At 47.6% G+C, this 23,249-nt stretch overlaps 1 protein-coding gene across 1 annotated transcript in view; it reads left to right on the top strand.

Moving 5' to 3' along the window:
• Positions 1-23,249, top strand: part of LOC144754155 (E3 ubiquitin-protein ligase TRIM39-like) — a 96,837-nt gene that overhangs the window by 13,148 nt on the left and 60,440 nt on the right. The window contains exons 2-4 of the mRNA XM_078641737.1: positions 8,433-8,528; positions 12,041-12,271; positions 17,874-17,896. Coding sequence (XP_078497863.1) covers positions 8,433-8,528; positions 12,041-12,271; positions 17,874-17,896 — 350 coding nt within the window. The remainder of the gene's footprint in view (positions 1-8,432; positions 8,529-12,040; positions 12,272-17,873; positions 17,897-23,249) is intronic.

The raw sequence follows: 23,249 nt of genomic DNA, 5'->3' as shown, positions 1-23,249 counted from the left end.
GAGGGCGATAGATGGAGTGAGGGCGATAGATAGAGGGCAATAGATAGAGTGAGGGCAATAGATAGAGTGAGGGCGATAGATAGAGTGATAGATAGACTGAGGGTGATAGATGGATAGAGTGAGGGCGATAGATGGATAGAGTGAGGGCGATAGATGGATAGGGTGAGGGCGATAGATGGATAGGGTGAGGGCGATAGATGGATAGGGTGAGGGCGATAGATGGATAGGGTGAGGGCGATAGATGGACAGAGTGAGGGCGATAGATGGATAGGGTGAGGGCGATAGATGGATAGGGTGAGGGCGATAGATGGATAGGGTGAGAGCGATAGATGGATAGAGCGAGGGCGATAGATGGATAGGGTAAGGGCGATAGATGGATAGAGTGAGGTCGATGGATAGGGTGAGGGCGATAGATGGATAGGGTGAGGGCGATAGATAGAGCGAGGGCGATAGATGAATAGATAGAGTGAGGGCGATAGATGGATAGATAGAGTGAGGGCGATAGATGGATAGAGTGAGGGCGACAGATAGAGTGAGGGCGACAGATAGAGTGAGGGCGACAGATAGAGTGAGGGCGACAGATAGAGTGAGGGCGATAGATAGATAGAGTGAGGTGGCCTCGTGGTGGTGGACATGGTGGTGGTGGACGTGGTGGTGGTGGACGTGGTAGTGGTGGACGTGGTGGTGGTGGGCGTGGCGATGGTGGACGTGGTGGTGGTGGTGGATGTGGTGGTGGTGGATGTGGTAGTGGTGGTAGTGGTGGTGCGTGTGGTGGTGGTAGTGGGTGTGGTGGTGGACGTGGTGGTGGTGGGTGTGGTGGTGGTGGACGTGGTGGTGGTGGTGGACATGGTGGTGGTGGACATAGTGGTGGTGGATGTGGTGGTGGTGGAAGTGGTGGTGGTGGTCGTGGATGTGTTGGTGGTGGTTGTGGTGGTGGACATGGTGGTGGTGGGTGGTGGATGTGGTGGTGGTGGAGGTGGGTGTGGTGGTGGTGGAGGTGGACATGGTGGTGGTGGACGTAGTGGTGGTGGATGTAGTTGTGGTGCATGTGGTGGTGGTGGTGCTGGTGGTGGAGGTGGTGGGTAAGGGCGATAGATGGATAGAGTGAGGTCGATGGATAGGGTGAGGGCGATAGATGGATAAGGTGACGGCGATAGATAGAGCGAGGGCGATAGATGAATAGATAGAGTGAGGGCGATAGATGGATAGATAGAGTGAGGGCGATAGATGGATAGAGTGAGGGCGACAGATAGAGTGAGGGCGACAGATAGAGTGAGGGCGACAGATAGAGTGAGGGCGATAGATAGATAGAGTGAGGTGGCCTCGTGGTGGTGGACATGGTGGTGGTGGACGTGGTGGTGGTGGACGTGGTAGTGGTGGACGTGGTGGTGGTGGGCGTGGCGATGGTGGACGTAGTGGACGTGGTGGTGGTGGTGGATGTGGTGGTGGTGGATGTGGTAGTGGTGGTAGTGGTGGTGGGTGTGGTGGTGGTAGTGGGTGTGGTGGTGGACGTGGTGGTGGTGGGTGTGGTGGTGGTGGACGTGGTGGTGGTGGTGGACATGGTGGTGGTGGACATAGTGGTGGTGGATGTGGTGGTGGTGGAAGTGGTGGTGGTGGTCGTGGATGTGTTGGTGGTGGTTGTGGTGGTGGACATGGTGGTGGTGGGTGGTGGATGTGGTGGTGGTGGAGGTGGGTGTGGTGGTGGTGGAGGTGGACATGGAGGTGGTGGACGTGGTGTTGGTGGACGTGGTGTTGGTGGACGTGGTGGTGGTGGACATGGTGGTGGTGGTGGACATGGTAGTGGTGATGGATGTGGTGGTGGTGGATGTGGACGTGGTGGTGGTGGATGTGGTAGTGGTGGATGTGGTGGTGGTGGATGTGGTGGTAGTGGTGGTGGACATGGTGGTGGGTGGTAGTGGTAGTGGAGGTGGGTGTGGTGGTGGTGGAGGTGGACATGGTGGTGGTGGACGTAGTGGTGGTGGATGTAGTTGTGGTGCATGTGGTGGTGGTGGTGCTGGTGGTGGAGGTGGTGATTGTGGACGTGGTGGTGGTGGACGTGGTGGTGGGTGTGGTGGTGGACATGGTGGTGGTGGATGCTGTGGTGGTGGATGCTGTGGTGGTGGATGCTGTGGTGGAGGATACTGTGGTGGTGGTGGTGGACGTGGTGGTGATGAACGTGGTGGTGGACGTAGTGGAGGTGGATGTGGTGGACGTGGTGGTGGTTGTCGTGGACGTGGTGGTGGATGTGGTGATGGACATGGTAGTGGTGGAGGTGGGTGTGGTGGTGGTGGTAGTGGTGGACGTGGTGGTGGTGGACGTGGTGGTGGTGGACGTAGTGGTGGTGGACGTAGTGGTGGTGGACGTAGTGGTGGTGGACGTAGTGGTGGTGGATGTAGTGGTGGTGAAGGTGGTGGTGATTGTGGATGTGGTGTTGGTGGACGTGGTGGTGGGTGTGGTGGTGGATTTGGTGGTGATCATGGTGGTGGTGGTGGTGGACGTGGTGGACGCGGTTGGTGGTGGATGCGGTGGTGGTGGGTGTGGTGGTGCCCAACGTTCAGAGGGGCCTGGCCCCTTCACGCAACAATAGTTGTGTTTACACAACAGAGCTGACGGTTGCTCCGTCAGTTGTTATCAAGGATTGTTTGGGTTTAGAAACCGGTTATGCGGCACTTTAAAAAAGCTAGGAAGCTGCGGCCTGTCAGCGCTGCCCCCTCTCTCTGCCACCGCCAGACGGGAGCATCCACATGTACGAGAAAGAGGGCTGCAGGGCGCATGCAACAGAAGTGTGCACATCTCGTACTCCGGGAGAGGATGCTGGTCAAGAGTTCCAGGATAGGGAGCAAGCCACATACAACAGGAGAGTGGGCTAGGACACATGTAAGAGAAAAGGGGGGACATTACTTTCAGGATGAGTGAGGTGCAAACAACATGCTGCAGGCGGAGGAACAGGAGGCAATCTTCAGTAAAGAGGTACACACCACACGCCACCCAAAATGAGTGCAGTCCAGAAGAATGGGAAAAGGATGCTGGTGACACAAACAACAAGCGATGCGCGCTCTTTGCTGGGGGAGGGTCATTAAAGGAAGGGGGCAGAGAGGAGCCTGTGAGAACTCACGCCGAAAGTTAAAAGAAAAGCGTAGATCAAAGGAAGGGTGGCAGGGACATTGGCGAGGGAGCATATGTCGAGTGGAGATGTAGGTGCTTAAACAATGAGTAATAAAAAAGTTACAAAGTCAATTCTGTTGTAAAGAGCTGTGAAGTACATGGGTGCGGCTGTGTGTGTGTCTGGGACGCAGAGCATAAGGGGGATTTGAGGGGGTGTCCTGAAGTATGGTAATCTGAATGCGTGTCCATATGGCAGCAGAGGCGCGCGTGCGCGTGAGCTGGCTGGGAACATCAAAGTGGCCGCAAAACTCCTCCCAAAGTCTGCAGGTGGACAAATGGTGCGCGCGCCCGGCGCACATGTACTGTGCCCGATCCACCTGCAGACTTTGGGAGTATTTTTGGGAGCCCTTACTATACTCTCACAAGGCATTGCTAACGCAATGGCTATAGCGAGATCTAAAAAGAAAAAGCTGCAGAGGAGCACAAGGTATGTTTGTGGAGGTTCACGATTCACAAGTGAATACACTTGTTAATTCTTTAAGAGGATGCCATGTATATTTAGGGCAAGGGGTGGTGAGGGACAGAGTCTCTGAATTAAGCAGAATACTCTCACCCAGTCAAGCGATCAGGGCTAGATCCAACACCGTTTTTTAGCTCACTGCACCATCCCAGTTTCAGAACCTGGCTGTATGCAAATTAGTCTGTTCCTGTCCCAGTGCATGATGGGAACAGGGCAAACCAAACTACAAAAGCCAATTCTTACACTGAGAAGGAAACAAGCTTCCGGGGACCGGTTTCTGGAATTACAGCCGTCTTCGGCCCGGCTTGCTTGAATCCTGATGGTGCAATGAGCAAGGGACTCATGTCTGAGTATACCCTTCCACGCTTAGGGTGGACAAAATTATTTACAACAAGGGGTGGTGAGGGACAGAGTCTCTGAATTAAGCAGAATACTCTCACCCAGTCAAGCGATCAGGGCTAGATCCAACACCGTTTTTTAGCTCACTGCACCATCCCAGTTTCAGAACCTGGCTGTATGCAAATTAGTCTGTTCCTGTCCCAGTGCATGATGGGAACAGGGCAAACCAAACTACAAAAGCCAATTCTTACACTGGGAAGGAAACAAGCTTCCGGGGACCGGTTTCTGGCATTACAGCCGTCTTCGGCCCGGCTTGCTTGAATCCTGATGGTGCAATGAGCAAGGGACTCATGTCTGAGTATACCCTTCCACGCTTAGGGTGGACAAAATTATTTACAACAAGGGTGGTGAGGGACAGAGTCTCTGAATTAAGCAGAATACTCTCACCCAGTCAAGCAATCAGGGCTAGATCCAACACCGTTTTTTAGCTCACTGCACCATCCCAGTTTCAGAACCTGGCTGTATGCAAATTAGTCTGTTCCTGTCCCAGTGCATGATGGGAACAGGGCAAACCAAACTACAAAAGCCAATTCTTACACTGGGAAGGAAACAAGCTTCCGGGGACCGGTTTCTGGCATTACAGCCGTCTTCGGCCCGGCTTGCTTGAATCCTGATGGTGCAATGAGCAAGGGACTCATGTCTGAGTATACCCTTCCACGCTTAGGGTGGACACAATTATTTACAACAAGGGGTGGTGAGGGACAGAGTCTCTGAATTAAGCAGAATACTCTCACCCAGTCAAGCGATCAGGGCTAGATCCAACACCGTTTTTTTAGCTCACTGCACCATCCCAGTTTCAGAACCTGGCTGTATGCAAATTAGTCTGTTCCTGTCCCAGTGCATGATGGGAACAGGGCAAACCAAACTACAAAAGCCAATTCTTACACTGGGAAGGAAACAAGCTTCCGGGGACCGGTTTCTGGCATTACAGCCGTCTTCGGCCCGGCTTGCTTGAATCCTGATGGTGCAATGAGCAAGGGACTCATGTCTGAGTATACCCTTCCACGCTTAGGGTGGACAAAATTATTTACAACAAGGGGTGGTGAGGGACAGAGCTTGTTTCCTTCCCAGTGTAAGAATTGGCTTTTGTAGTCTGGTCTGCCCTGTTCCCATGATGCACTGGGCCAGGGACAGACTAATTTGCATACAGCCAGGTTCTGAAACTGGGATGGTGCAATGAGCTAAAAAACGGTGTTGGATCTAGCCCTGATCTCTTGACTGGGTGAGAGTACTCTGCTTAATTCAGAGACTCTGTCCATCACCACCCCTTGTTGTAAATAATTTTGTCCACCCTAAGCGTGGAAGGGTATACTCAGATGTGAGTCCCTTGCTCATTGCACCATCAGGATTCAAGCAATCCGGGCCGAAGACGGCTGTAATGCCAGAAACCGGTCCCCGGAAGCTTGTTTCCTTCCCAGTGTAAGAATTGGCTTTTGTAGTCTGGTCTGCCCTGTTCCCACGATGCACTGGGCCAGGGACAGACTAATTTGCATACAGCCAGGTTCTGAAACTGGGATGGTGCAATGAGCTAAAAAACGGTGTTGGATCTAGTCCTGATCTCTTGACTGGGTGAGAGTACTCTGCTTAATTCAGAGACTCTGTCCATCACCACTCCTTGTTGTAAATAATTTTGTCCACCCTAAGCGTGGAAGGGTATACTCAGATGTGAGTCCCTTGCTCTTAGCACCATCAGGATTCAAGCAAGCCGGGCCGAAGACGGCTGTAATGCCAGAAACCGGTCCCCGGAAGCTTGTTTCCTTCCCAGTGTAAGAATTGGCTTTTGTAGTCTGGTCTGCCCTGTTCCCATGATGCACTGGGCCAGGGACAGACTAATTTGCATACAGCCAGGTTCTGAAACTGGGATGGTGCAATGAGCTAAAAAACGGTGTTGGATCTAGCCCTGATCTCTTGACTGGGTGAGAGTACTCTGCTTAATTCAGAGACTCTTTCCATCACCACCCCTTGTTGTAAATAATTTTGTCCACCCTAAGCGTGGAAGGGTATACTCAGATGTGAGTCCCTTGCTCATTGCACCATCAGGATTCAAGCAAGCCGGGCCGAAGACGGCTGTAATGCCAGAAACCGGTCCCCGGAAGCTTGTTTCCTTCCCAGTGTAAGAATTGGTTTTGTAGTCTGGTCTGCCCTGTTCCCATGATGCACTGGGCCAGGGACAGACTAATTTGCATACAGCCAGGTTCTGAAACTGGGATGGTGCAATGAGCTAAAAAACGGTGTTGGATCTAGCCCTGATCTCTTGACTGGGTGAGAGTACTCTGCTTAATTCAGAGACTCTGTCCATCACCACCCCTTGTTGTAAATAATATGTATATTTAGGGGTGTTTTGTGTCCGAGAAGGCTGCTGAAAAATACAAGGGGTGTTTACAGATTGTAAGTGAATACACTCCATGAGGGCTTTATGAGAACCTGCAAAAGAGCACAAAGTGTGTCTGTCAGAGCGCTGAGATCACAGGCTGTACACTGTGAGCCACAGAGGCAGCTGCAGAGGATCAGAAGGGATGTGTGTGGGTATTTTGGGACCTTGCACTATACTCAAAGGATTCCATGTGGCAGTGCAGTGTGAGTTGTCGGTGTCAGAAGACTTGATGAGACAATACAGTGTGTGACACACGGGCTCACATGATCATGGAACACAGCAGAAGAGGTGCAGCAAAGCAGGGTGTAGCACAGGAGCTGAGGTGGTCATCAGACGCGGCAGAAGGTGCAGAAGAAGGGCTGCAGCAATGCACTGTGAAGCGCACGGGGTCACGATGGCATCTGTGCAGATGACTCCCCAGCAGTGCAGGGTTCATCAGACACACAGGGAAGTGCAGGGTCCGGGCTCCAGACTTACATCGTCACTGGACACAGAGTGAAGATCTCCTGTAGCTTTGGCTGCTTGAAGCTCGCTGGCTTTGGGGACCCCTCACAGGATGAATGACCGTCGGGCTGGGCTGCGATCACAGGCTCCTGGCCTGGGGAAGCTCAGAGTCTTCATCATCCTCACCTCAAATTGCAGAACACTAACCTTGGCTCTGGGTGATCAGGACAAGCCCCCCAACCTCCTCATCAGCCTTTTTGATACTAATACAGAGTGGACTTTTCTGGGCAGCCAGTGGGAACGCGTTTAAGCTCATTTTCATTGTGTGATCTCCTTGAGGCTTTTAAAAATCAATATATTCTGCACTGTGCACTTTACCTGCTTGCTGGGCCAACTCTCTGGTCTGGCGCTGGGTTCTTTCCGTCATGTATGCTGCCTTTCAGGGGTGCTAGGGTGGTGTTGGGGAGACCATTGACCAGGGACTTGTCCCCACCCCCATGGGAGAGGTCTTGTACTTTTGTTCTGAAGTCATCTTCCAGTAGAAACAACTTCTTCAAGAGAGGACATTGGAATCAAGCTTTCTTGTCGTTCTTTGTCATTCATTCATTGTGTTGCTTGAAGACCGATGGGTTACGTTGGAGACCCAGGCTTAAGTCTGTGGCTGTTCTCAGACGGTGGCAAACAGGAAGAGTTCAGTCTTTGTGGGGTTTGACTTTAATACATTAGTTGACATCCAAGACTGGCTGAGATCAGGGCAGATTTGAGGATGTCATTGGGTGAGGATATTTAAGGTAGAGTTGGGCATCATCTGCATACTGATGGATCTTGATGCTGCTGTCTGTGAGGATGGATCCAGAGATCCCTTGTAGAGGTTAAAGATGATGAGAGAAAGGATGGAGCCCTGGGATACTCTGCTGGAGACGGGGAATGTTGGTGATCTTGTGAAACCTATTTGCATGAACTGGTGGCACTCTGAGAGGAGGGATGTGAACCATTTTCATGAGTGTCTTAGAATCCCATCATGTTTTTTGTGCATTGATCAGGGCCAGCTGGTTGCCTTTGGCGAAGGCTGCAGAGAGGTCCAGGAGGTCAGGGGTCGTTCTAGTCGTTGAGGAGGAGGGTGTTGTCGACTACTTGGAGTGTGTCTGTGTCAGGGCTCCATACACGGTTATTGCCCTTATAAGACGTGTTTGCTTTGATATTTCCACTTGGTTCTGTGTTGTTTTGGAATTTTTGATAATGTCTCTGGGACAACGTTTCTTCTTTAGTGTCAAGTCTATCTGTTTCCATGCTTTAGGCATAAAGTGGGCACAATGTCAAGTCACAGTAAATGCCAGTGATGAAGCTTGTTCCCATGGACCAGGGATTCTGATCTTTCTTGGGAAGAACCGGTGCAAAAAAGGGACATCATTGTTTGTGATACTTGGGGCTGGTGCTCACAATCCTGATATGTGTGGCTGGTGCTAGCAATACTAATGTGTGGCTGGTACGTACAGTCTGAGCACTTGTGGCAGGCACTGTAGTGTCTTCTTTTCTAATTAAGACCACACTCTACATATCCACTTATTTCTTGCACTCTCATCCCTACAGGTGAAACTTCAAGAGTGGCTGCTTGTCCTGAAGAAACAGGAGGGATATTTTCTGGAGTCTAAAGTCAAGGAAGAGGAACAATATAAAAGCATGAGGGTGAGTGGCTGCAGTGAGTGCTTTGTCTCTGTATATATCTGTGCCCATGTCTTTGTGTGGCCTCTTAAAGTTCAAGACACAGGCGCTGATGAGTCACACTACAGACTGGGTTATGTTCCTCACCAGATAAATATACTGACCGGAGTCATTGCACCTGGATATTGGGGCTAAAATCGGACAAAGGTTTTAGCAATGTAATCATGTTACAGTATTGTATATACATCATTGAACCACAGAACACCCAACAGAGTTCATCTAAGTGATAAAGGGAGCATGGAAGCTCCAACATTGTTTAGATGAGTTTTAGCCCAAGAATAGTTCTTCCTAACCAAATGCCCTGTAATCTTAACACGTTTTCGGGACATGTACATTCCCTTGTTCAGGACATATGCATTTCTAAATCTAAAAATTACATGGGCACGGCTCAGCATCAGCCACTGACCTTGGGCATTCTGTGTTCTGCTCAATCCTCACTGCAACGATTTCCTGCAACAGTCTCATTAATCGTCAATAGTTTGACGTGTCATTTTTTATGCCTTCATTAGACCTCTCACAGGGATAGGCCATAGCTGACTGGAATGTCCCAGGATAACTAGTGCACAGTTTTATTTTTTAATATTATTTATTGATTTTTCAGAGGTTTGTAGATAGATCCTTGACCATAGTGAGTGTGTATAATATCTTTCATACAGGTATACATAGAACATTGATGGGGTACAAGGATATAATACAGCATTACACATACTATAGAATTGTGGTTCGTTGTCTATGTCTCATCGGGAACTCAAGATCATATTAATTGTGCAAATACATCACCATAAACATTGTTAACATTAACAAAAACAACTGTCCGTAATTTACCATTCATATTTGACGATTATCTATCTTGTGCCCAGGTCTGATCATGATCGGGTGTGTATGCGTACTTAGCGACATGAGGTTTAGGTTATGTCTGCAGTGTGTGTGCGACAGTGTGCGAGCTCATGAGTTGGGCCTGGAGATTCCTATTACCACACATGTGCTGCACATCCACCGTACGTACATGTACTGGGCATGCACACGGAAGGTTAGTTCAAGGGTCTGGGGCTCACACCATAGCAGTACAGTAGACTGTACTCTCATCGGACACAGGAAAGAGGTCTGGTCATAACTAATGTCCCGCAAAGCTTGGTACGCTGCCACCAACTCTTTAGGTGGCCAACCCAGGACAAGAGAAGTAGTGTCATCTCGGTTATGAGGGCCCGCTTGGCATGCCTTTCCAGGTCACCAAACAGGTACTGTTCTGGGCTTCAGGGAGCTATAACATTACAGTTTTGCACAACACAGGAACACATTCCTTATTAACACTGGTGATACAAGGACACAACCCTCTTCAAAGGAGAGAGCTAAGAACTCCAACTGCCTAAAGCTAAATGCTGAAAAAACGGAGGTCGTCATATTTGGACACCTCTCCCCCGGATGGTCAAACACCTGGTGGCCCCCTACGCTCGGAACACCACCTACACCAGCCATCACCGTCAGAAACCTGGGGGTGATTTTTGGCGATAAACTAAATTTCATGGCCCACTCAAATAAAATAGCAGCAACAGCCCATCATAAACTCAGGCTGATCAAGAAAATCATGCCGTTTCTACCAACCTCAGCAGGTAAGACGCTGGTAAGCGCTCTCGTGTTGTCATCTGTTGACTATTGTAACAGCTTATTCACCAACGCCCAAGCAAGAGTGACCAACAAAATGCAGACCATCCAGAATGCTGCAGCCCGTCTCCTGTCTGGAGTCCCAAAGTTCTCACCAATCTCTGATACTATAAGGGACTTGCATTGGCTTAAGATTCGAAACAGGATCAAGTTTAAAGCGCTGTGCATACTCTATAAAGCATTGCACAACTGTGGTCCACATTTCCTGAAATCTCAACTCAGATACCAGTCCTCGATAAGATCGCTCCGATCTAATAACCTTAAAATCCTACAAATACCACGAACAAAAACAGTCAACTGGGGCGATAGACGCTTCCTCGTGGCAGCTCCCAGATTATGGAATTCCCTGCCAGTTTCCATCAAAGACAGCCCATCCCTGATGCATTTTCGCAGAAGGATAAAAACCTGGCTGTTTGATCAAGAATAAGTTACCGGCCTAACTTTGGGAATACGTTTCACAGTTTCTAGCGCCGAGACGCCTACGGGCAATTGTACGTGCTGTATAAATCTCAAAAATAAATAAATAAATAAATAAGTGCAACCCTCTGCCAGTACCAGTGACACACTACAAGAGCACAACACTACCAGGACTGGTGTCACATCACAGGAGCACAACCTTCTACCTGTATACTAGTGACACGTACAGTAGCACAACCCCCTACGAGCAGTGGAGACATATCCGACTCCACAAAATGTCTGACTCTAGTCATTTTTGATGACGCAAGAGAAACACACCTCTCTCCACTGCTGAAACCCTCCTATTCCTACTGGGACGAGGCGTGCCTCACCTGATAACACACAGGCTCCTGCTCTAAGCCACAGTGTGCCATACCTCACCTGATAACTCACAGCCTCTTATCTTAGAATAGGACAAGATGTCTAACCAGTCTCCTAACTCATCTTCTACATAAATCGCTGAATTACCTTCAGAAACATTGATTTATCTGGTAATTCTGCATTTTGTAACAGAATGCACATACATTATTTATGATTTTGAACGGGCAAACACATCCATTGTGCTAGCAGGACAGGGGCAGTCCGCACTCCCCAAATCTAGTGTCTTCCTTCCCAAAGGGCTGAAACATCATGGCACCACTTCTTTTACATCATCTTTTGACTTCAGCCTGTCTCTGGGTGTTTGACTGTATCTGCCTGAGGAGGTTCTCTTCCTTGCACTTGCTCCATGGATCGAGTGTCCCTGCCCCCAGTAGGTTCTCTTTCTTGCACTCGCTCCATGGATTGAGCATCTCTGCCTGCAGTGGATTCTCTTCCTTGCACTCGCTCCATTAATCGAGCGTCCCTGCCTGCAGTGGGTTCTCTTCCTTGCACTCGCTGCATGGATCGAGCGATTCTGCCTGCAGTGGATTCTCTTCCTTGCACTCGCTCCATGGATCGAGCGTCTCTGCCTGCAGTGGGTTCTCTTCCTTGCACTTGCTCTATTGATCGGGCATCTCTGCCTGGGGTGGGTTTTCTTCCTTGCACTCGCTCCATGGATCGAGCGTCTCTGCCTGCAGTGGGTTTTCTTCCTTGCACTCTCTCCATGGATCAGGCTTCTCTGCAGCTGCACATATTCTGACCTCTCTACAGTACATGAGATGTCTGAGGGACGGGGGAGGGCTGGAATGTGAGAAGGATGGAAGACTGTAGAAGGAAAGGTATTAAGAGATTGCAGTTTCGAAATTAGGAAAATCACATTAGTGGTCTAATTTTTGAAGGAACTATCAACCCCTCCACCCTCCTACTGGACTCTGACTCTAAAGACGGCTTGTAGAATGCTTTTTAATATCTAAACAACTTTTCTTTGCTTCTGACAGAACAAGCTAAGAGCTGAGAAGAATAAAATTGAATCTGAATTTGAAAAGCTGCAGCAGCTTCTAAAAGAAAACGAGCAAGCACTGAACAGAAGACTGGAGGAGATGGAGAAGAAAATGACCATGATAGAAAATGCAAATATAACCAAACTGTCCAATCAAATCACCTCTCTCAAGGCCCTGATAACAGAGATAGAAAAGAAGTCTGAGGCGCCGGCGTGGAAACTCCTGGAGGTGAGATACTGTTTGGGAAATAAAACAGAAGAAGGAAGTAAAATATTCATATTTTGTGTGCATTATTAAATGTATGAGTGGAACACATATGATCTCCTGGCTGGGTGAATGCACAGTGACCCCATGCAGTCTGAGAGCCGCACACAATATACAGACATGGATAATTTACATTGTCCCACTTGATGCTATGAGCCCAACTCAATATACAGACTCTGAAATGTACAGTGACCGTTTACAGCGTGATACACAAGTTAATAACACATCTATATCCAAATTATTTATGTATTTTATCTATTAGGGAGAATGCAAAACACCAAGCAATTCCAGTGACAGTAAATAATATATGAACACCAAGGAGAAAAATGTGTTAAATTATGTGATAGAAATGGAAAGCTTAATGAGAGACAACACCTTAGAGAATTGGAAAGAAACCAAATTTCTCCTTTTCTAAGAAATTTGAAAACATTTCTGTTCTAATGCAGTTACTTTTCTCCTGATGTAGGTGGTCACCAAAGCGATTGTTAGGGTGAACAGCTATATAACTAGGAATCTGGAATAGGTAATGGCAGCTCACTGTTTTTTTGTCACCCTAGATAAAGATAGAGATTGCCACAGAAAACTCTTTAGTTTGAAGAATAGTGACAATTTAATATGACGGGTAACCCTAGGTTATATTACAGAGTGTGCAAAATGAATCCGCAACTTGCTGCCCGCCAGCAAAAGAAATTTGATTTATGACTGTATTATCTTGACACCCTGAACGGCAACCAAATTCCTTAACAATATGGCTTTGGGTGGGCTTAGAGGTATAAATCTCCTTATTGTGGTCATACGCTGTCACTTTAACAGTGATGCTCTGCTCAAATAGTTTGATTAGTTTACAACCAAGAAGCTTCCCAAGAAGTAGCTCCATGTAAAGGGCACTAGATGATGGTAACAGAGTTTATCCAGGACATCCATCCAAGGTTGACAGAGAGCATCCCTCGGATGGGGACAGAGAGCATCCCTCGGATGGGGACAGAGAGCATTCCTCAGAGGGGGACAGAGAGCATTCCTCGGAGGAGGACAGAGAGCATCCCTCTGAGGGTGACAGAGAGCCTCCCTCCAAGAGTGAAAGAGAGCATCCCTCTGAGGGTGACAGAGAGCACCCCTCTCTGGTTCGTACACACATGTAATTCACCAGTTAGTCTACACACATGCTCAAATGTCATTTCTGCTTCTAGGAAAATGATAGATCGTAAACCTATGTTTCCCCTGTTGACCAATTTGGGAATCAAGCCCACCACCACCAATGTAGATAAAGTTTGGCCCATAGTTTTGTGTCCGTGTTGAGAAATGAAATGGAACCAGTTAGACCCACAGTCCAGGGGAGGCTCATCCTTCTTACAAGAGAGGACCACTCTTGCCCCCTGCTAGAATGATGGACCCGGACCAGTTGATATGACCTCACGACTCATTTTAGGATGCTCTCCCGTGACCTTATGGAGTAACCTCTCTTGTAATTACAGGAAAGTGACTCCTGACATGTTGATAAACCTTTTTTGTAATCAAGGACGATGGCCCATGATCTATTGATGACCTTCAAAGGGTCCTATGCATTTGGGTTATCTGATGATAGTGGTCCCCTGCTTGCTACCACCCACTAAGGCAGTAACTCTACTGACTTCTGATTGCAGTAGACCAGGCTTCTCCAACGAGGAGCTTGTGAGCTACTGGTATCTCTCCAGATACCTGCAAGTTGCTCTTGTGTGTAGCCCAAGCTTCAAAATTAGATGTTTTTGCTTGGTTGAATTAATAAATATGTACTAAAATTCTGAAGCCTGTATTTGAGATTAATATGTATTTAGTTTCAGAACTCATGAACTGATCTTTTGAGGAAAAATTGATTTCTAAAATGTATTTAAAGCTGTATATTGAGTGATAAATCATGCACCTATGGCCGTCATGTATTACTCATGCAGCTTTGGAGAGACGTATTATTAATATTATTACCATGGGCCGGGGCATTGCACCTGTGGCCGTCATGTATTAGTCATTCAGAGGCATTCCAAATTGCTGGTAATCATGCACGGGACGACTACTAATTGTAATCTTGTCTGACATGGTCACTATTACAACACAAATAATAGTATCTCGGGGGCGTTTCTTTGATCATAAGTGGCTCTTATTACAGAAAAGGTTGAAGACCCCATGAATAGACAATACACAGATGTGGGGCGCAGTACCTTCAAAGATGGTAGAATTTCAGAGAAACATGTAAATAGAAACAATATATTCTTGTTATATATAAAAAAATCAATGTTTACTAGAAAGATGTTTTTTTTTGACACATTCCGAATCCTATTGAACTTAAAACACCATTTACATCATTGATGGTCATGAATTACTATAGCAGTCTTATGTGCAGCTCTTCTTAAAAGCTCTGATGTCACAGAGTATTTCATCACAAATGCTGGTCCTTTGAGAGTGGTCATCAAGGTGTTATCATTTGCTGTGAATCAATAAATCACTACAACGCACACAGATTTCACAGTTGTAAATATTGATCTGAAAGTGCTTCACAATTATTTCTTTAATAGTTTATATTCTCTCTTAGAGTTATTCTCTATCTCTGATGAGGACACTTTCCATTTGCCAGCTGTGAACCTGGCGTCACCCTCTAAACAGTGCGTTTGCGTCCTTATACTGACATGAACTTAGCCACGTCGCATGTGGATCATAGACAACTTGTCATAAAAAGTCCAATATTCCAAATCCTTTGCTCATACCTGTTTCTTCTTTAAACGTTAATAGAGGGTCTCCCATCTCAGCCTCTTCACTCCACCAGCTCACCCCATTCTGGGATAAATTAATTCAGTAACTGGTGGGAGCTTCACACAAGCAGATCCTTCAAAAATCCATAACTGCACAAGAGGTGCTCACAGTTCTTTGTTCTTCCTGGTGCAGCTGTGATCTCGATTCCTAGACGGCGTCCACTTACACGCACTCCTCTAGTACCCCTTCTGCCCATACCTCCTCCTGCAGGGCACCTTCTAGCCCCCCCCTTCTGGCTGTACCTCCTCCTGCAGGGCACTCTTCTGGTACCCCTTCTTCTTGTGCCTCCTCCTGCGGGTCACTGTTCTACCCCTTCGCCTCTTAACTACTCCTTCATGGCACTCTTTTAGTAATGCTTCTGTTTGTACCTTACTCTTCTGAAGAACACTCTTCTAGTATCCCTGCTGTTCATTCTTACTCCTGCAACGCCTGTTACCTATAATACTATTAGTATAATAAAACATGGCACACCAGGATCTACAACAAGGACTTATGACAGGTTATTCACTGTTAATGGAATAAATAATTGGCAGAAAACGAAGGTGGAGGACAACTCTCATAAGGGCGAGCTGCCTCTGTCTCCTTGGCACTGATTTTACTACCTCTGAAGCCAGGGGTCGCACAAGCAGTGTCAGGGGTCACAAGGGGCAATGCAGGAGTCGCAGCTGCGAACTCTGGCAAGCCCTAAATGATGCCCCTGCATGTGACCCTGTTGAGAACATCATACAATGTGTCAAGTGAACCCATTCCACATAGACCTTACCCCGTCGCTCCTCCCACTCTGGACTAAAATTATCAACAGTTCACTTCAACAAGGGACCATCCCCGACTCCCTCAAAGTTGGTCAAGTCACACCTCTACTAAAGAAACCTACAGCCGACCCCTCTGATCTAAATAATTACCGTCCCATTAACAATATTCCGACTCTTGCCAAATTGTTGGAAAAATGCGCACAAATACAATTGACTAAACACATTAATCAGTTTGATCTACTCAACCCTCATCAATCAGGCTTCAGAGCAGATCACAGTACAGAAACTGCTATGACTCACATAATTGATGACGCCCTTCAAATCCTAGATCAAAACGATACCTGCCTCCTTATCCTTCTTGATCTCTCTTCTGCATTCGACACCGTCAAACATGAGAACTTACTGGATCTATTAAACACAAGAATGGGTATATCTGGAACTGTGCTCAAGTGGTTCACTTCCTTTCTACACAACAGATCGCAGAAATTCAAGAGTAACAACTTGATGTCTTCGCCATTACCTGTATCGCTAGGCATCCCACAAGGATCCTCCCTATCCCCAACTTTGTTTAACCTAGTTATGGAACCCCTCACCACCTTGCTACAAGCATCCAATGTTCACTTCCACATGTACGCCGATGACACCCAACTTTATCTCAAATTACAATCACCCAAAGACATTATGCTTTTAAACTCAACGATCAGAAGCACCCAATCCTGGCTGGCCGCTAATCATCTCAAACTCAATGCTCTCAAAACAGAGTTCCTCTTGATCTCACCTCCTGCGAAGCTCACTACCGCTCAAATCTGGCTTAAACACCTAACCGCACTCAATGTTCATCCCACCATCGTGGACTCTGCAAAATCTCTAGGCATAACTCTTGACACCAACCTCAACATGCAGGAACACATCAACAAAGCAACTAAGGGTGCGAACTACCAGATTAATACCTTAAGGAAACTCAAACCCTTCCTTCCAGCCAAAGATTTTCAAACTGCGGTACAAGCACTAGTCATCCCTCGAATAGATTACGGCAGCATCGCCCTCTGCGGTCTCCCCCTAACTACTACGGCACCCATAAGAGCTTCTCTAAACGCCTCAGCGAGATTCATCACTGGATCTAAAAAACACTCACACATTTCCCCTGACCTGAAAGCCCTGAACTGGCTGCCTTTTGAAGCCAGAATACATCTGAAAATCGCCTGCATGACGCACAAGGCTGTCCACCTGAGCTCACCCGGATTCCTCGCCCAGAAGCTGACGATTTCTGGAGGCTCCAGAAACACCAGAGGCACAAACAATCTCTTGCTAAAGCCCCAAAGATTCCGCAAGGAAAAAACCTATAAACGCTCCTTCTCAGGAATGGCACCCAGGAACTGGAACTCACTCCCCCCTGAAACCAGGCTCATCTCATCTTCCATACTTTTTAAGAAAGAAGTAAAAGCTATCCTCATGGCTAAATACACTTGAATTATTACTGGGGATGATATTTACAGACACTGTACCATTCAGTCCTACTGATCTTTTTGAATTTTTGTATGACTCGTGTTATTGACCTACCTGAGTGTTTACGCTACCACGTATTTGTACTTGTATCCTTATTGATGTATCTGCCTGACTATGCTCCCGCATGTACCTTCCTCACCCCAATTGTTAGTTATACACAGGTCGTTCCTTTCGTCTGTAAAGCGCTCTGATATCTGCAAAGATCTTGTTCGCGCTATATAAAACTTTCAAAATAAAAATAAATAAATAAATATCAGAATGTGCTGTGTTTTGTGACTCCATTCAGAATGACTCTGTTCTGTGTCATTACCATTCAGAATATCAGTTTCTGCTATGTCATTTGACGTCATTCAGAATGTCACATTCTGTGCCAGGTCATGCTATGCCACAGAATGTGCTGTGTCATGTGACCCCAGCCACTGTTTTCTAATCGTAGATAGATCGAAGTTTGTCACTTCTACAAATACTGCCATAACTTTAACATCTTCTCTGGAAACTGATTTCACTGTGTTTGTTTCCCTGTTTTGCAGGATGTCAGAAGCACCCTGAGCAGGTAAGGCTGGTTTATTATCCTCCTCTCAGTGTGTAACGAGCAGGTCTCACTGCCGCAGTGAGTAAATGCCACTACTGAGCTCACACAAAGTGCTAGGAAGCTTTCAGATCCTCGTAAAATCACTTTGTTTCCTCAAAAAGAACCTTAAGTCCTCAGAAAATACCTTTGATTCCTCTGAAAACTACCTTGTGTCATCAGGAAATGCTCTTACATTTTCCTAAATCCTTGTGAATCATCAGAAAACTCCTTTGAGTCTTGAAATAATTGCTACAGAATGAGCTGCTGTCCTCACAAAACATACTTGTATCTATAAAACCTACCTGAAGTCCTCAGAAGAGTTCCCTGAACAGACAGAAAACGAAGACACATTCAGGAAACTTCCCCTCCGGTTTCTTTAATTAGGAGTTGTGGAAACCCTCATTTGAAGTTTGCTAACTACGATGGCAGTCTTCAAAACATCCCTTCTCTGCTTCTAAACAGCATTGAAATGTAATTAAAGCCGTGTTCAGGCCTCATTCCTTAGTAAATTCCCTCCAATCAGAAGAGGTCTCATCCAGGTCTCATAAACTTCACTGTAACCCTCTGCTCCTAGTCCTAAGAAACCTCTGTCCGGTCTTCAATGACCTCCCTCTAGTCCGTAGCATCCTCTTTAGAAGCCTCATTTCAACCCTCAAACCTCTGACCGGGTCACTGACCACTCATTCCAGGCACCACATCCTTCTCCAAGTCCTCAGAGACTTCCTTGTGTGTCTTCCAAAGCCTCATTTCAATCATCCTTTTCTTTTACGGTCTTTGTGTCATTTTTGGTAGCAATACAGATTCAAACAATGAACATCAGCGGCTCAGCATCTTGTCGTACTTCATTGAAAACATGGGGTGTGTTCCTGGGGCATCACATCATTGTAATTTTTCATTTCTGAAATAAGATAAAGAGACGTTTGTTTACAACTATTGCACCGTGGTCACACTATTGGCGAGGGTGTCAGTCCACACCCGTCTCCGTTCCTGTGGGCAATGGGGGGAGGAGCAGACTCCAGCCCTCTCAGCCACCTTCCCTCACCTGCAGAGACTGCCCCCACATCTCGATCTCCTGTGGAGTGTCTCCATTCCAGAGGGATCCTTCCACAGGCCTCATTTCAATCCTTAAACCTGTAAGAAAGTTTCCAAACCTTCACCATGCGGTGACACACACATATGTGCTGCTTGTTTACTGGCTGGTCTTATTAACTCCTTATTCACAGAGCTTAATGAGAGATCAAACTTCTCAGTAATGTATTCTGTTGTGTAGCTAACAATATATTCTCCTCAAAGCCTGTACGGATACACGCCCTTTGGATCATTTAACTAAATAAATAAAGATGGTGGTGGACCACATAAAATATTTGCACATGTTTCCAACACTGAGGTTCCGGTCAGATTCACGAGGGATATGCGGCCTTGGCAGTTTGTCTGTTGTGGCCCAAAAAGGTGCAAGGTGAGGAAGTTCAAGCGGCGTGTGACAAATAAACTGGCTCAGAGGTGCAGGGGGAGGCCGTTTCAGGTCTTGGCTGCCAAATGAGAGAACGAGCGGACGCCCCTGTTAGTCCAACGGATGCGACTGGTGGCAGCGAGGGATCCGAATCGGAGTTTCCTGGTGGGCTGGTGAAAGGTCATGCGTTGGTTGAGGAACGCAGGCCCTTCTTTGTGTGATGCCTTGTATGACTTGTATTGTACTGGTATCTCTTCATGACTGGTAACCAGTGGAGTTTCCTGAGGTGAGGGGTTATGTGCGTCCATCTGGCGAGGTCGAGGATGAGCCTGGCCGCTGTGTTCAGGATCGTCTGGAGTTTCCTCATGAGTTGGACTGGGATTTAGAGCTACAATAACGTATAGTGAGGTATAAATTAAACAAATGCAGTGCTCTGTAAGAGCCCTTACAGTTCTGAGACATTGGGCTTATTAACAGATTAATCCAGAATAAACAAGAACAACCAAAACAATGACCTGCCTGTAGTAACTTATCTCTCCATCTTCGTGCATGTTTGCGTAATGTTTCCTTGCTGCTGTGTTACTCAACGTCCCCTTTGCGTAGTGTCCACGCTTATTCACATTGTTAAGTGGTCTGCGTACACCCATGGAAAACATGGTACGCCCGTTAGCGGTATAATTGGTCCGCTACATCTATTCGCCCAAGTCTCGACCAGGCGAATCCTCAGGGTCACCGCCCTCTATCTGTTGCATCTCATTTAAGAGATTGTCCCAACATGCTGCTATGGGTTCTCGACACAGTCCTAACGTTTCTTCATGCTTGATGGAGATGCTTTCGGACTTGGCCCAAGCGAACAATGAGTGACGCCATCCCCGTACATCTGGTGGGTCCGCCACATTCCACCATCTAGTTAGGAGCCTTTTAGCTACTATTGTCCCCAAGTCTAGGAACCTAGACACTACTTTGGTGACAGGTGTCCTCCTGAATTGATGCAGGAGGTATGCGGACCATTCAAAAGGTAGTGCTCGACCTGTGCATGTGTGTAATATCCTGGTTATCGTTTTCCAGTACACTCCTATTCGGGGGCAGCTCCATAACATGTGTACTAGTTCATCTCCTGGTGGGTGTTGTGTTTGTTTCTTGGGGTTGGTAGGATTCCTCAGGGCGACTTAATCAGCGCTTGCTGTGATCCAGTTAGTGAAGTTGTCCACTGCTTATTCCGTGTCCAGGTGGAGGTGGGTAGGTGGAAGTTGAGGAGGTTGATCCAGCGTTGTTCTGATGCTTTGGACTAGCTGCGAAATGTTTTGTTGGCCGTGGAGATGGAGGTGTTGAGGGGCTCTGAGACGAGGAAGTGGGCGCAGTGGTAGTTAGTCCAGGTGAGCTCTTCAGTGTGGGTGTAGTTCACTCTGTTGCTGGCTGTAAAGATAGGATCAAGCATGTCTCCTGCGATGTGAGTGGGGTCCGTGACTAATTGCTCGAGTTTGAGGTTGGCCATTCTTTCTAGGATGTCAGCCGTGTTGGTATCATCAGTTTTTTCAAGGTGAAAGTTGAGGTCCCCTAGGAAGATGGTTTCACCTCAATGGTTATATGAGCGATGAAGTCAGAGATGGGGTTGCAGAAGGGAGGGCGGAGTCCCCGAGGTCTGTAGGCGAGGGTATCTCTGAATGTGGTTTTGCTGTTCTTTTGGAGTTGGAAGTTGAGGTGCTCCGTGAAGGGGGTGGTGTTGTCTGTGGTGGTTCCACATTTGAGAGTCTCTTCGTGGATCATGGCAGTGCCGCTGCCATTTCTATTTGTCCGGTCTCTGTGCGTGATCTTGCATCCGTCTGGTATGGCTGTGGCAATACTGGGTGTTGATGCGGAGTTCAGCAAGGTCTCTGTGATGAAGACGGGGTCTGGGGTGGTGATGATTTTCCAGATTTCTGTTGTTTCTCTTGTGATGCAGATAAATCAGCAATTCCGGTAGGAGAAAGGGCCGTTAGTGGTCCAGGGGGAGGCCTGGGCGCAGGAGTTGTTCTGGGATCCGAGGTCCAGGGCTCTGAGGGCCAGATGTATCAATATAGTTATTTGCGATTCCCTAATTGCGAATCACAAGGATTCGCAATTAGGGAATCGGAAAATGCCATGTATGAAGGTGTATAGTACACCTTTTGCGATTCCTAGGAGGTCGCAAATGACCTACCTCATGAATATTAATGAGGTAGGTCGCAATTTGCGACCGCCTAGGAATCGCAAAAATCACGGGGATGGTAGCCTGCTGAGATCACCATGTCCGTGTTTGCTTTTAAATAAAGCAAACTTTTTTTTGTGAAGCAGCGCGTTTTCCATAAAGGAAAACAAGATGCTTTACAAAAGGAAAAATGAAAAGATTTCTTTTCATTTTTAATGAGTAGGTTCTTAAAAATGGTTTTACAAAGATTCACAAAGGGGAAGGGATCCCTTGGGGACCCCTTCCCATTTGTGAATGGGTTACCACCTCCTTGAAGTAGGAGGTAACATGCGAATGTTTTGCCACCGCAAATACTGTCACAAAACATTCATACATACCGATGCGATTCGGTATTAGGAAGGGACAACCTAAACACACCCCTTCCTAATACCGAATCGCAAACCCATTTTGCGATTCAGTAACAGGTTACCGAATCGCAAAATTTGGTTTGCTGCATCTGAAAAGAAGTTTTTGTGTTCGCAAATGGGCAGATCCGCAGAATCTGTCCGTTGGTGAATGCAAAAATGCTTGATGCATCTGCCCCAAAGATCGTCTGCTGTGAAGCTCAGGCGGTCCATGGTGGGTGGAGACCTAGTGCAGAGCGAGGTCCATGCACAGCTTACCCACTCTGCGCGTCAGCTACGTGGGTGCGCTATGATCTCCATTCCAGAGGACTGGGTTACTGGAAAGAGGGTGCCAATGGTGACCATAAGGGGAGACAGCAGGCACGACCAGGAGCGACGCGGGAGGCGAGGCGTAGTGAGCGGTAGGCCTCCAGGCAGCGGAAGGGAAGTCTCAGCAGAGCCTGTGGCAAGGGATTGGTGGGGGCAGGCAGGGACAGAGGGAAGGGGAAGAAGCTAGACTTCAAGGTCAAGTACAGCTGGCCCAGGCTACCAAGGTCAAGAGGGGAGCAGCTACTGGGAGTCTAGTGCAAGTTGGGGGGGACAAGGCCACGGAGCACTGTAACTGAAATTGTGGGCGTAAAACGGGTGGCCCAGCCTCCTTCTGTTTCTGACGGGCATGGACGGGCTCACCCTTTGCCTGGGTTTTGCCTGGAGCCGCAGAAGGAATTAATATGCTGCCGGAGTTGTGAAAACGTGCCAGGCCCACCTCCCGGAGGCTGCTGGGAACTTTAGTTCCCGGAGGCTGTAGGCGGCGCTGGCACGTCCAGAGTGGAGCTGGGAGAGTCGTGAGGCAGAAGTCATATTGCCTGGGGCCTGGAGAAGCAGGTGAGGGAGCGTCAGATACTACGGCGTCCCATCCTTGGCCTGTTGAAACACCATCTACCCTCTATGACCATTGCTTGACATCAGTCTTTGTAAGTGCCTGGGTTAGATCCGTAAAGGCTGTCAAGTTCTTTGTGCACTTACCACAGAATGTCACCATGCCTAGGAAACGTCTTACTCCTGTCATGAAAGTTGGTGTGAGTACAGATTTCTTGTCTTTGACTTTGTTGGGTCTCGGAGCCACCGTTTCCCGCTGAAAATCTCTGTTCGAAGAAACTGATGTGTTTCTTTGGAAAGTCACACTTGCAGGGTTTAGCCTGAGGCCTCTTGAAGGCACTGTAGGACTTTTCGGAGGCAATAATGTCTGTCACATTGTGTGCCTGCACCAAGATGTCATCACTGATGTTAATTATTCCAGTCAATCCATATAGAACGTCTTGGATGGTGTTCTCA

This window comes from Lissotriton helveticus, chromosome 5_1, assembly GCF_964261635.1.
Source record: "Lissotriton helveticus chromosome 5_1, aLisHel1.1, whole genome shotgun sequence".
In the NCBI taxonomy this organism is placed as follows: domain Eukaryota; kingdom Metazoa; phylum Chordata; class Amphibia; order Caudata; family Salamandridae; genus Lissotriton; species Lissotriton helveticus.
This window is presented reverse-complemented; position numbering and strand designations above follow the sequence as displayed.